Source organism: Nicotiana tomentosiformis, chromosome 11 (genome assembly GCF_000390325.3).
Source record: "Nicotiana tomentosiformis chromosome 11, ASM39032v3, whole genome shotgun sequence".
In the NCBI taxonomy this organism is placed as follows: domain Eukaryota; kingdom Viridiplantae; phylum Streptophyta; class Magnoliopsida; order Solanales; family Solanaceae; genus Nicotiana; species Nicotiana tomentosiformis.
Window position 1 is genome coordinate 69,881,121 of NC_090822.1, and position 9,202 is coordinate 69,890,322.

A 9,202-nucleotide genomic window follows, 5' to 3' on the forward strand; every position below is an offset into this window, starting at 1 on the left:
CATCTTTTGGTGTATCATAGTTCCCTTTTTTTTATCTATTTGACTTGGAGTCCGAGAAAGAAGTTTAATTCTCCCATCATGCCCATTACATATTCACTTCCTATGAGTGTAGCAAATCTATTGCATAGAGATTCGGTCATGGCTCCAAAGATAATGCCATCAACATATATTTTGACTATCAGCAAGTTCTTTCCACTCTTTAATAGAAACAGTGTGTTATCAATTTTCCTCATGAGAACCCATTCTCCAGGAGAATTTTTGATAGTCTTTCATACCATGCCCTTGGTGCCTGTTTCAACCCATACAACGCCTTGTCCAACTTGTACACATGATGTGAAAAATAATGACTTTCAAGCCTTGGAGGTTGTCGGATAAACACTTCCTCCTTTAAGTACCCATTCAAGAAGGCACTTTTCACATCCATTTGATATAGTTTGAAACCCCTGTATGATGCAAAAGCAATGAGCATGCGAATTGCCTCCATCCTGGACACAAGAGAAAACATTTTATCGTAGTCAATCCATTCTTATTGATTGTACTTGTTTATGGAAATGTTTCATTGATCATCCAGCTTGTTCCTGAATACCCACCTAGTTCCAATGACTATTTTGTCTTTTGGGATGGGAACTAGGTTCCATACTTTATTTCTTTCAAACTAATTTAGTTCCTCCTGCATGGCCACTATCTAGTCTGCGTACAAGAGCTTTTTTTATGTTCTTCGGCTCCACCATGGATATGTAAGCTGAGAAGGCAATCATGTTTCTAAATTTGGATCTTGTCAACATTCCAGAGTCAACTAATGTAAGCACATTTGTTAGAGGGTTGGAGCTTTTGTGTTTCCATCCCCCGGTGATAGACATTTGAATCTCAGTATTTCCTTCATGTTCAACAGAGGAACTAGGTGCTGCACTTGCTTCTTGATTTTCTTGGACTCTTCCCCCTGTCTGTGATACCTCCTGAACCATTTCCGAAGGACCTGGTTCTTGCACTTGTTCTGTAGCAACTTCTAGAGGTTCATGGTTTGTCTGTTCCTCATGGTTTTTAGCTGGGCCAAACTCGCCATCATCAGAAACATGTGTACCTTTCTTATCCAAAAGGTTAGGTTCATAAAAGATTACATGTATACTTTCTTCAACACATTTTGTTCTTTTATTGTACACCTTATATGCTTTACTATGTGGTGAGTAACCCAGAAAGACACCCTCATCACTTTTAGTATCGAACTTTCCTAGAGCCTCTTTGCCATTATTGTGTACAAAACATTTGATTCCAAAGGCTCTTAGGTGGGTTACATTTGGTTTTCTGCCTTTAAGTAATTCTTAGGGGGTCTTATCTATTATTGGCCTAATCATGCATCTATTTATGATGTAACATGCAGTGTTTATAGCTTCAGCCCAGAAGGTCTTAGGAAGACCACTACTGATTAACATAGTTCTGGCCATGTCTTCTCGAGTCCTATTTTTCCTTTTCACAATACCATTTTGCTGTGGTGTCCTAGGGGCAGAGATATGATCAATACCATTTCTAATGCAGAACTCAAGGAAGTTAGCATTTTCAAATTCAATTCCATGGTCATATCTAATGCTAGCTACATGACTATTCATCTTTCTTTGCAGTTTCTTCACAAAAGTTACAAACATATCAAAAGTTTTATCTTTGGTTGCAAGAAATATAGTCCGGGTAAGTATAGAATAGTCATCAATAATTACAAACACATACCTCTTTCCTCCTCTACTTTGAACTCCCATTGGTCCACATAAGTCCAAGTGAAGTAGTTCCACAGGTCGAGAGGTACTTACCACTTTTTTTAGATTTGAGTGTTGATCTGACCTGCTTACCTTTAACACATGCATCACAAACTTTATCTTCCTTGAATTTCGACTTGGGCAGCCCAAGGACCAGGTCCTTGGAAATTCGCTTGTTCAGCATAGAGAAGCTAATATGCCCTAGTATTTTGTGACACAGAAAGGAGTTAGTATTTAGTGTACCAAGACATGAGAGTTCATTTTCATTTGAAGACATGATGTCAGCTTTATAAATATTTTGTGCCTTTTTACTTTGAGAACTAGGTTTCCAGAGTTTTCATTGGTCACCATAGACTTCTTAGAAGTAAAAATGAACCCGGTTCCCTTTGTCAGACATTTGAGACACACTCAGCAAACTGTGATTCAATCCTTCGAAATAATACACATTATCTATAGCATGAGAGTAGGACTTACCAACCTTACCTATGCCGATTATGTTTCCCTTTTTTCCATTTCCAAAGGCCACACTCCCTCCTTAATAGGCTCTTAGTGAGAGGAAATTATTTCTATTTTCGATCATGTGGCAGGAGCAAGCACTATCAACATACCACCAATTTTTTCTTCCTCTCACCTTAGCCTTAGGTTCTTTATCCTCATCAGCATCAGAGTCTAAATTTGCCATCAGTGCCAAGAAATCTTCTAATTCTGATTCAATATTCTCTTTAGCCATTAATGACTGATCCTTATCTTCACTTCCATAATCATCATCATCAGACTCATCGGTTGAGGATGGTTGCATGGCAGCCATGGGTCTATACATAATTTTTTCCATTGCCTTATTTGACATTCTTCGTCCAGGAACCCGATCTTTATTTTGTTGCTTTCCCTTATCAAAATTATTCTTCTTCCACTCAAGTTCCCATAAGGGATAGTATTTGATGAAATTGTCTTTCTTTTCACACTTGTAGCAACCATCAGTGTTGTTATTAATATTGTCCTTCTCCACAGTCTTGGATTTTGATGAGCTACCTTTATTTAGGAACCCACCTTTCCTTATTGCTCGTTGGAAACGTCGGGTTACCAATTCCATATCATATTCTTCAATGTCCTATTTGTGGGTGGTCTTGAGCAACAGGTTCTTGATCTTGCGAGGTTCATAAGCTTGTCGGTCCAGGCAATCCTAATTGAGTTTTAGCTCATAGGTCTCCAGGTTTCCAATCATTGTCAAGAGTCATTGCATTCAGATTCCTAGCTTCAGTGATTGCATTCACCTTGCTGTCCCATGATGGGGGCAGTATGCTAAGAATTTTCCTCACAATCTTGTTACGTAGAATAACTTCTGCAAGCGATATTAATTCATTGATAATGGTAGTGAACCTACTAAGCATCTCCGGGATAGTTTTCCCCTCTTTCATCTTAAATAGTTCATATTGCCTAGTTAGCATGTCAACATTTGACTTCTTCACTTGAGAGGTACCTTCATGAGCACACTGCAGGGCATCCCATATAGCTTTTGCATCTCTGGAGGCAGATAGTATATTGTATATATTAGGGCTAATTTCATAGATCAAAATCTTCTTAGCTTTGGAATTCTTTTGAACTCCTTTAACATCTTCTTTAAAGTATTTTTCTCTTGGCTTTGGTCCAGTGGGGATACCCTTGTCATCAAATAGCATTGGGATATTTGGTCCCTTCTTAACAATGTCCCATAGTTCTAGGTCTTCTCCTTTCATGAAATCACGCATCCTTTCCTTCCACCATCCATAGTATTTTCCATTGAACAGTGGTGACCTAACAGTTGATTGTCCTTCTTGAGCATCCGGTGGTTCATCCATTGTGGATCCTTTCAAGGTGTTAGCCTCTTATGAAAGAACCTTCTCTGATACCAATTGAATTTTAGACTACAATTAGACACAAAAGGGGGGTTGAATTGTGTCTTGCTTAATTTTCATGTTTTCAAAGAACCTGGTTTTTTGAACTATTTAAATAGACACAAACAAGAATAGTTGCAGAAGAGTAATCAACATAGAGATTTTTACGTGGAAAACCTTCTTGATCAAGGGAGTAAAAACCACGACATACCTAGTAGGATTTTCCTCAAATATCCACTAACTTCAAAGAGCAGTTTTAGGTTACAACTTAATAACTAAGGGACTAACTTTAGTACCCTAACCCCTAAAATCAACCTAATTGTAGCAACCCTTTTCCAGACTAACTATACTCCAGAAAGCTAACAAAAAAATGTCTCAATAATAACCTATTATTATATTTCTATGAAAGCAAATATGTTACATAACAAAAGACTCAACCAAATAACCAAAGAACTCGAGCAACTTCATCTTCAAGAACCTGCTCTTCAATTTATTGAGTTGAATCTTCAGAAGTACCTTATTTCTTTGCTTGCTATTGTCAGAAGTATTCTTACGATCACTCAATAGCAATAGTATTGAATTAAGGCAAAAGGACTTCTTTAGTAGGTGCAATGTCACGCCCCGATCTCGGGGAGCGCGATCGACGCTCAATCGAGATACCCCGGTTAAGCAAGCCTACTAGATTCCTTCTACCCAACCTTGCCGGTTAACAATATAATAATCAGTACAAGTGATAGACGTGAGAAGAGTCAAGTGTTCCGCATTCTTTTTCCATTACTAAAGGATATTCATTTATGATTTCCAAAATATTACAAGTTTATAGATATGATGAAAAATAGGTTTGCCAAAATACCAACACTTACTAGTTTAATTCCCAACATCAAACACCACGCGCAACCTGTCTACGGAGCCTCTAAGTACAATAGAAGAGTAGTATGAAAGTGTCGGAGATAAGCCCCCGGCTATACCTCAAAACATAAAGTACAATATCAAATGACATGAAGCCCGGAATAGAGTAGGGCCCACCAAAATCTGTTGAATAGAGAGTAATTGCTAACGAGGATCAAAACCGCCCGCTGGCGAACCACCGACACCCATTGAAGATACAGCGCCCCCGACAAAAGAGACGTTAGTACATATGGAATAGTACTAGTATGAAAACCAAAACACCTATTCAAGGACTTAGAAATACAACAAGAACATGATGAATCATGGTAACAATAAAAGTCTTAGTTAGCCGTTAAAGCCACAACAATGTTTTATTAAAGCTTTCAATAAACTTTATAAATCCTTAAGTCGAGGATCCTCTACAACTACCTTTACACAAAACGGCCCTAGCGCCTCACCATAATGTATGTGGGTGGAGGTGCAATCACGATACCCTAAACGCTACACAAAGCGGCCTTGCCGCCTTACCCCAATGTATGCAGGTGGAGGTGTATCACAATACCACAATCCCTACATAAAGCGGCCCTGCCGCCTCACCCCAATATATGCGGGTGGAGGTGTATCACAATACCACAATCTCTACACAAAGCGGCCCTGCCGCGTTACCCCAATATATGCGAGTGGAGGTATACGAAAATACCACAATCCCTACACAAAGAGGACTTGCCGCCTCAACCCAATATATGCGGGTGGAGGTGTATCACAATACCACAATCCCTACACAAAGAGGCACTGTCGCCTCACCTCAATATATGCGGGTGGAGGTGTAATCACAACACCACAACTCTAGATTCCCAAAACGATAATAGTTTGTACAAGGGGTTCTCTTCCAATCAACTGTTTGGCACGTTTGACCTTAGCAAGGGTAGGTTCATAAGGTTTCATCATATGAAAAATTAGTGTTCGGTTACATTGATTTAATACATAGTTTTCTTCCCAAGAAGGGGGTATAACATAATTAAATCACAATAGAAAATTTGTAAGACATCATTCATTCTTGAAATACTTTTTCCCAAAAAGGGCAATACACAATTTCAACTCATGAACATATAGGATCTCAAAACACTTTGGAAATACTTACAAAGCATAGCATTAATTAAGACAACCACATTTGGGCATGGCCTGAACACATAAGCTTTTAGGCACGTCTATTTTCGAAGTCAATTTGGGATAGTTGAATCAAGGCCTATTTAATAACCTTTATCACATCATTTCATTTCCTCAACACCATTGGCCACAAGTATAACTTTCATTCTTGGCATGTTGGCCACACTTTATATCTCCAACCCATTTCTTTCACTTTCAAGTATCCTTATAGATTATCAATAACACAGAATTTCCACTCAAGACTTTAATACACATTTGAGCAACTAACCAAATTAAGGGTTTTAGGCACATGTGATTTCTTACACAATTTGACATGCTAGTTTTCATTAGAACCACGTTTCCAAATCATAACATATTAACACATAACCCACGCTTAATCACCTTCTCAAATAGTAACTCAACATAACAAGTACATTTGGACTACAAATTGAACGCATATATCTCTTGACACAAGGCTTATTCGAAATAATCAATTTATAATGAGCAACACGGGACTTACAAGGACATTGTGGGGTTCAATTCTGAAAGAGGAGTTTAGCCAATATACCTGGAATTCATCCCTTAATAATACTATGACGTTCCACCACACTAAACAACTTCAATCTACAACAATGAAACACAATTACACCAATATTAGCAAGATTTCTGTACTATAAGTCATTTAGACTTTTTATCAAACATCTAATGTGCATATTTTTCTACAACCTCGTTCAATGGAATTTCTTCACCTAACAACCACCTTCCACACCAATGATCCACCTCACAACTTCCATTAGACATGCATGCCCAACACTTCACTCCCAACCCATAAATGTTGTCAATCAATTCATTTTACAATCTCTACAATACCAACACAACCTAGGTTAGGCACTTATGGCTTCCAATCACCATCCCATGAGTCGCAACACATATTTCATACATAATTAATCACCATAGATTAGTTAGAGATGGTATACATACCTCTTATAGTGAATCTCTTGAGAATCCCAACTTGTAGTGTTCTCGACCAATTTGGGGATATGAATAGAAATCTATGGATCTTCAAGATTAATCCTTGTTAGTATAAGTGTTTAGGAGTAGTAATCAACTCAAAATACTCCAAAAACATTACCTTGGTTCATGGGAGGGAAATAAAGGACGAATTCCCCTTGATAAAGCAATCCCTAGCTCAAAGAATTGACTTAGCCACTCTTTCTACTCGGCCTTGGGGATATTTATAGGACTCCTAAGTGCGCGGTCGTGCACCTGGGCAAGTGACCGCACATTTGGCCTCGCACACAAGGCAAAATACCCTCCAATATGCGCGATCGTGCATCTGGGCGCGCATATGGCATAGTTCCGGTAAATGGCCATAACGTTCTGTATAAATATCCAAAAGACAGACGATTTGATGCGTTGGAAACTAGACTCAGAGGTATTTAATTTGATAGGTAGATAATCACCTAAGTCTTTATACTGTGGGAGTTCTATTCATTTGAAATTAGGTCTTGTGCTAATTGAAACATCCTTTCCACTTAATGGATCCAACTTGTTCCACACAGGTTCTTGCCATTCACAAAACTCCTTAGTATGTTCTAACACACCTTAAACATATATTTTCATTGCAAAATGATCTGGTTCTATCCCATGGTTCTCCTTTAATACTCGAATACATTATTCCTGAATACCGTTGGCTCACTTTAAAATATTAAATCATTAGGAATTTTTTAACATGGCCTTACATGCAAGTTTGGCCTAAGGTCTTCTTCAATTAATGCTCCAAAACCTAGAATATTTCGGTTAAGAAAATCCTCTCCCATTTAGGCTCGGTATCGTTACTTGACTCCAACTTGCAACCTTCTTTTTTTCCCATGAGTATTTTTTATATATGCATATTATTTTTATTGCATGAAGTCCACTCGCACGGGAATGCCGACCTTTGTGGACATGTATAGGATCTTTTAAAAATCCCTATTCGCACGGGAATGCCGACCTTTCCTGTCTGACTTACTTTCTTCAGCTAGCCTACTGCAAAGCTGGTTCTTTTGAAGTTTAACTTTCACATCTTGTCTTATCTGCACAACAATATTGCAACACGCCAGACTTGAACATGAAACCTAATTCTTAACAGAGTTTGTTAATCATCAAAACATAATATGTGCTTAGCTCAACAAACATTGGGATGAGGTGAACAGTTAGGAAACTAGGCTTTGGTTGGTGAGAAGAACTGTGTTAGTTCAAATTCTCAAGAATTCTATGACCAATATCTAATGACATTTCTAATTGAATAATGTAGTTTTCTAATCAAGGCATTCTAATATTATCCATCCAATTGGCATTCGTGACAGCTCACCATGGTCAAATTCAACTTTTTAGGTGTTATGGTTAATTAGCAAGGTGTATTAATGATTCAATTGGCCGGTTAATAACATATAGTTATGTCACGACCCTAAATTCTACTAAGCCGTGATGGCACCTAACCCAACCCGCTAGGTAAGCCAAATAATTTAAGTTATAACTAAATTGAGAAATCAACAATATATATAATAGAAACTACAATCGAATTCAATACAACTACCCCAAGGACTGGTAGTACAAGTCATGAGTCACTATGATTTAGATTTACAAAACCGATATGAAGAATAAATACAATATCTGTTTGAAGTTTACATAAACAGAACTGAAATCCAAAACTACCATGAATAAGAGGTAGCTTGAATCTGGAATGCGGGTACGTCTTCAATGCAAGGCTTTGTCTTCCACAGCTGTGCAGATAATAAGCAAGAAAAACAAGGCAAGAGATATGTCGAATAATGGTAAGAGCATCAACTGGAAAGCTATGGAGCAAGTTAACAGACACGACAAATAAGACATAACCTCATAACCATTTCTATGAAGGAAACAATAATCATGAAGTACGCGCAAGGATCATAACCAAACGTTACTAACAAATACCGTTGCAACCTGCAGCCCAATCCCAATCTCAATTAACACTGTTAAGGTGTACAACCCTATCCCAATATCAATAAACAATGTTGTAGGGCATAATCCGATCCCAATATCAATAAATACTATTACGGCGTGCAACCCGATCCCAATATCAATTAACACAGTTGCGGCGTGCAAGCCGATCCCAATATCAATTAACACTGTTGCGGCGTGCAACCTGATTCCAATATCAATACACAAATATATATACCGTTCATATGAAATTGGCCAACAATAACCAAGCACGGGAAGGTTCATAACGTAACACCAAGAAAACGAACACGCGTAATTCAACTAGGGAATATAAACTCAAACCAAGTAAGATGAGCAACACAACATCCCAGAGATAGTCTCCCACATGTAAAGACAAAGCTCCCACAAAGCATAATAAGTGAAATACATATAGCAAGTGGAGGCATGAAACAAGTAAAGGCATATTGCAAGTGAAGGCAGGTAGTAAGTGAAGGCATGTAACAGGTCAAGACATCTAATGAGAAAATCATATAACAAATAGAGGTATGTAACATGTACGGGATAATAACAAGTAAGACATGAATTCGAAGA

At 38.1% G+C, this 9,202-nt stretch overlaps 1 protein-coding gene across 1 annotated transcript; it reads right to left on the reverse strand.

The window, feature by feature from the left end:
* Window positions 1–2,941: 2,941 nt before the first annotated feature.
* LOC117273173 (uncharacterized) lies at window positions 2,942–3,580 on the reverse strand. The gene has a single exon (XM_033652267.1). The coding sequence runs from the start codon at window positions 3,578–3,580 to the stop codon at window positions 2,942–2,944; it is 639 nt and encodes a 212-aa protein (XP_033508158.1).
* Window positions 3,581–9,202: the final 5,622 nt, after the last annotated feature.

Excerpts from the sequence above, each read along its gene's own strand:
- LOC117273173 (XM_033652267.1), bottom strand. The coding sequence starts at position 3,580 with ATGGATGAACCACCGGATGCTCAAGAAGGACAATCAACTGTTAGGTCA.